The sequence below is a fragment of the Austrofundulus limnaeus genome, unplaced genomic scaffold (genome assembly GCF_001266775.1).
Source record: "Austrofundulus limnaeus strain Quisiro unplaced genomic scaffold, Austrofundulus_limnaeus-1.0 Scaffold17, whole genome shotgun sequence".
NCBI classification, from domain to species: domain Eukaryota; kingdom Metazoa; phylum Chordata; class Actinopteri; order Cyprinodontiformes; family Rivulidae; genus Austrofundulus; species Austrofundulus limnaeus.
In genome coordinates, this window is record NW_013952419.1 from 680006 (window position 1) to 685679 (window position 5674).

Here is a 5674-nt window from a genome sequence, read left to right on the forward strand (position 1 = left end):
GAATAAAAGCAGCTGCATACGTGCTCATTTTGAACATGCACTTTTTTACCCAAGTTGCTTCAAGCCAAAACACAACAGAGCTGCGCTTTGCATTTTCTCTTTAAATAGAACAGTCAGCAAGAAAACACGCTTCTAAAAACAACATCCAGATGATGAAAACGTGTTAATGGTTCATTTCATGGGGGGAAAAAATCACAACAATGTATGTTTTTAATGTTGTTGTTGTTATTTTCAGCCTCAGAGCTCTGATGATATTTTGGTGGCATCAGCCGAGTGTCCAAGTGACGACGAGGATCTGGAAGAGTGTGAACCAGGAACAGGTGGGTTGACTTTAAAAAAACAAACAAGGGAGTGATGATTTTCACGCTCTTCATCAAGATTTTGAACGAATCAAATTCTCCTTTTTAGCATTCATGTTRCTGTTTTTCAAAGCGAGCCGTCTCTCATGTGACCAATTGTTCCAGCTCCGTTCCTCTGTGTTCGTCTGTGAATCACTCAGATMGAAGGAGAACTCGTTGAGACGGGACGATAGCTTGTGACAGAAACACGCTCAGGAACTTAAGAATGAGCCTGACCTTTATKATGAGAGCCTCCGTTAATAATATGACCTTATCAGAAGTGTTTGTTGTTGGCCGGCCCTGCGATCTGTGACTGAAATAAAGATGAAAGAGAACCTAGCAGCTATAAATATGTCTGCAGCTTCTCCACAACCACACGCCATTCTGATCTCTAAGCCTGCAAAACGTGGAAAATATAAGTATTATAGAATAGAAAGAAAACAGCATTGATTGTTTAAATGCTGTCTGACTCTTTGCTACTGTGCAAAGTTTGAAATTATCTTTTTTTTGTCTAAGGAGCCAGATTTATTTGTAAATGTTGAATAATATTTTTCAGTTCTGTGGACTTTTTCACTCATTTTCTCTCCAGTTTTTAGAGACGTTTTCATTTATTTCTTTTCCRTTTTGTTGTTGAGCCACTTAACTTTGACCTTTGAATCATCGGAGCATGAAAAAGTTCCTAAACTGAAGATCTGAACCAGAGTTGTGTCGACAAAACATAAAACTTTGCTAAAATCCAATGTTTTATTGGTCCTTAAAGGCACCCTGTCTCAAAAACACACTTTGTTCCCATTTATTTGCTGAATTTATAAAAAAAAATTGTGACCCTGTGTCCAACAGACACTAAAARGTATTAGTTAACACTAACACTAGATTTGTTTAATCACCTGAAACACACCGCCATGAACCAGAGTTCTAGAAAAACCAGAAAATGCAAGCTGAGGACACAACGTCAGCTACAACAAACTCTCTTCCTTCCAATCCTGGAAACAAATCAAAACTCAGCCGAGCATCCATGATGCACTCAGTAAATCTGTCCCTCATGGCAAAGTAAGAGTGGAAGGAGATAACTTAAGGCGGGCCTTGACTGTTAAAAGGAAGAAGTGAGTTTGATTGATGATTTGTCAGCATAATTTCAGAAAACAGGGTAACTGATTTAAAGTCAAAAACATGCAAGTGCAATTATCTATTAATTTTTATCAACTTAAAGTGCACGTGACTTTAAATTTTTGTATCAAATATAAATCCAGTTTTTGGGAAAGATAACATTAATACCATATTTCAAAAAAAAAAAAGATTTCCCACCACTGAGATGAACAATTGAAGAGATATTCACATGTGAAGTAACAGGAAGTGACATTATTAGCCATTATCAGTCCTATAGAATGGCTTCAGACTGTCAGCTGGTTAGTATGAGYCATAAAGCCACTAAGCTTTTTTATGCAATTTGGTTAATATGAGGCATAAAGCCACTAAGGTTAGTTTTAGCGAAAATGACATGGGCTACGATAGAATAGACCAGACTCCAGCGGTAGCAGATTGTTGCATTCCAATGTATATGGCACTGGTAACCCACTAGGGGGTACAGTTGGGACAGTCTGAAACCATTCTATGGGACTGATAACCGCTAATAACATCCATTTAATGGACTGATAACATCRGAACCAGCTGAATATATATGCCAGTTATGCAACAAAATGGATAAAATCATCTGTATTATGCCAAGTTTCTTAAATATAAAGGTGTTTTCTTTGACTTTTTGTATTTGAAGGATATGCATGTCACAGACACTTTAATGCCACAGTTAATCATGATAAAAAAATGTTTGTTTTTATTTTTGCCAAATTTGCTCAACCCTCAGGTCGAGTTTTTGAGGTCAGGCACTCTTCTTTTTGTTCTCAACATGTAATTTTTTCATTTTAGCACACACTACAGAAGCACAATGGCTCAGTGGTTTGCACTGATGCATCARAGCAAGAAGGTTCTAGTTCAATCCCTGGTTCCGACCCAGGGTCTTTCTGTATGGAGTTTGCATGTCCTCCTTGTGCTTGCGCGAGTTTCCTTCAGGTACTCTGGTTTCCTACCACATACCAAAAACACACATGTTAGGCTGCCTTCAGACCCAGGTCCATAATTAATTGAAGGCAAATAAATAAATACAGGAAATAAACAAAGAATTAATTAAAAACCAAGCCAAGTCCAAAAGTACTACCTTKAGAAAGGCTAATAAGACATTGATCAAGACAACTAAGAGACCACAGAGAGTCCAGCTTCCTGGAATTGGCACATATAGACATTAGGGGTGGGCTTAAATCTTCTGCACACAGTGTGTGTCTAAAAGGCTTGCTGTCTCTGAATATATGTGTTTAAAGATGTAAACAGGGCTGAAGTTCATACTTAATAACTGTGATTCCTTCAAACAATAACCTGTCTGCTCTCTTGTCCTCCCTGATCTTCTGCCCACAGATGTGCGTTCAGCTGCTGCAGTTTGTGGCAAATTTAATTTACTGATCTCTTCTTATCTGTTGTGTGCTTCGTATTCATCTGCAGCCTCTCACGAGGCCTTCTGTGTTTTGTGTCTGAATGTAAGCTCTTTGTGTTAATAAAGATTTCTGAATTGGACGCCCACACATGTAAGAAATGTGGTTTTAGGAGAGCGATGAGTATCGCTGATAAACCAGTCAGTTTTGGTGGTAATGTTTGATGTCTGTACCTCCATGTTGGTTCTGTCCAGTCCGAGTTCTAATTTAGGATCCCCTGCCTCTTCTGTTTCCTTTCTAGGAGGTGAATTAGTGTTGCCTATTATAACAGTGGATTCCCTTGAGCCCCCATCCATCGCCACCCGTTACCCTGTCATCCCTCCTCCTCCTACCCTCCTCTCCCCTCTTGAGACCACCAAAGAGTCCTTGATCCTCCCTCCTCACCCTTCCTGCCCCCCGGACCAGGAGGACTGCGGTGACCCTGTGGAAGTCTCGGCCTTCGGCTCGGGGGAGATGACGGAATCTGACGACGAGGACTTTTACAGTAATAATAAGAACTCCCCCATGGTCACTGACAGGACAGTCCTTCCTCCACCCCCGGCCGCCGGCGACGGTGGAGTCCATAAACCCCGCCCCCTGCCCCCTTTTGTTCCCACCACCAACCCTGACCAGCTCCACATCCCCGCAGGCAAAAAGCACAACCGCGACCAGGTGCTCCTGCCCCCTGCCCCTCCATCCTCCCGAAACACGCCAGGACTAACGTACCCCCCCAATTTTCCCCATGTGCCCACAGCCAGCCCCACCYCCGCCGACGAAAAGAACCAGCCTGGCGCCGTGGAGGTGATCAGGGAGTCCAGCAGCACCACGGGAATGGTGGTCGGCATTGTGGCTGCCGCTGCCCTCTGCATCCTCATCCTCCTCTACGCCATGTACAAGTACCGGAACCGGGATGAGGGCTCGTACCCGGCCGACCAGAGCCATGGCTTTGCCAACAACTCCACGGCGGAGGGCAATGGCGCCGTGGTTAAAGACAAAAGCACAGCCACTGCCTCTGTGGCGAAGGCCATCACAAAAGGCAAAAAGAACAAAGACAAGGAGTACTACGTTTGAAACGACAGGAGGACAGGCAGGTGAAGCGGGGGGGGACTGAGCACTGCTGCCTGAATTTGTCAGGAAGATCAGAAAAGTCACAAGAAATGGACTGCACAAAGCAAGAACATATATTACTTTTACATAATTTAAGGTTGCCCAGCTCTCCATGGGGATCAATTCTTCTCTGTGACACAAGATCRGACTCATCGTCTGTGTCAAATATGGGCACTCAAGTCTGCATCCACCATTTCTCTGTTGGTGAATGATTTCATTTTATGTTTTTAACTAGCAAGTAAAGGGGAAAACATCCATTTTTGGCTTTGTATATAGCATGGAAATGTGGAGGAGAGCGCTGAGAACATCCAGTTTCTTTGGACTTCTTTGTAATTCCTGAGTCTCAATGTCCCCATTATGATACATGAGGCAGAACAGGCCAGTTATTGAATTTTTATGGTAGATGAGCTGAGCGCTGCCCCGGCAGTCATCCCAAGTGAGCACGCTGAAAAGAGAACGCCTTTACTTGGATAAGWCATCACATCTCCAGCCTCCACGTTTTACGTTATGTGACTCTGAATCCCCCCACAATCAGTGTGTGTATGTCCAAAAGAAATATTATTCTGCTGCTGCTGCTGTAAAGGACACAATGTTGTTGTTGTTTTGTTTTTGTTTGTTTTTTTTTTTTTTTTTATTACAGCAAGCTGAAAGTGATGATCAAACGGCTCCCCTTAGTGTGGACAGTGAATCTTTTCGGTTTGATGAATCCGAAACGTTGCTTGTGTGAGAAAATGCAGTCAGTCTGCTGTTCCAAATAGGGATAATTGTGAACAAATTTTRTGACGYACACAAGCAAAGGTTGTTGTATTTTCCCTCTATACACACTAATTGTATGTACTGTACATATAAAGGTTAGCAGATTGACAGAGCGTTCTTAAAATGATGAAGATGTGAGGAAAAAGATAGAAGCATCCAGGATGCTGTGCCCCCCACCCCCCAACATTCCTTCACGACGGCGTCCAAACCGATTTGGTCCGAGGAGCTTTGAGAAGCACAGAATCACATTTCAAGAAGATTTTCTGCTCCTCCCCAGAGGCTGCTTCACTCACAGTCTTTTCTTTTCTGCTAAACCGTCCTTGGATAATTTAAAACCCGACGTAAAATGGAAGCATCTTTCAGAGGTGAATCTATTGTAAAGCAGCCAAACATGTTTGTTTTTTTATTATTATTATACATAAGTTACCAAAAGATTATTCTATTTGATGATTAATTACCGAATTTGTGAAATGTAATGATATTTTGATGTATCTTGTTGCCACTCTTCTGAACGCGTCACGTTTTATTTTTTTCCTTTATTTTTTCGGTTGCTTTCTTAATCCGGACATGAAAAAAAAGCACACTTTCCTCAAACAGCTGCGAACATCTTACGGTTTTAAATTATTTAAATGCTCGATTTATGCAGCGAAAACACAAAGATGAAACAAATCAATGTTTTTTTTGTTTTGTTTTTTTTCGTGCATTTTCTATTTGCTGGATCTGATGATATGAAGCCATTCTTTCAGATTTAGTTATTTATTCATGCTCTGTGATTTCCTGTTTCTTTTTTATATTTTTTTATGAAAGTGCCATTCAATGTGAGCTGCTCAACGCTCAGAAAATACTCCATTCCTCACTCATTGCTATTGTATAGTGTTCATGTGAAATGGATCTTAATATGTGTACAGAACGTGGATAAAGATGAAAAATACACTTGATTATATACTTTGTACA

General features: G+C 41.4%; 1 protein-coding gene across 8 annotated transcripts in view; it reads left to right on the forward strand.

Annotated features, from left to right (window-relative positions):
• Positions 1-5674, forward strand: part of nrxn2a (neurexin 2a) — a 207942-nt gene extending 202268 nt beyond the window's left edge. For all 8 annotated transcript variants that reach the window (XM_014003140.1, XM_014003145.1, XM_014003142.1 and 5 more), the window contains 2 exons: positions 236-320; positions 3120-5674. In XM_014003140.1, coding sequence (XP_013858594.1) covers positions 236-320; positions 3120-3928 — 894 coding nt within the window. In that variant the 3' untranslated portion in view covers positions 3929-5674. The remainder of the gene's footprint in view (positions 1-235; positions 321-3119) is intronic.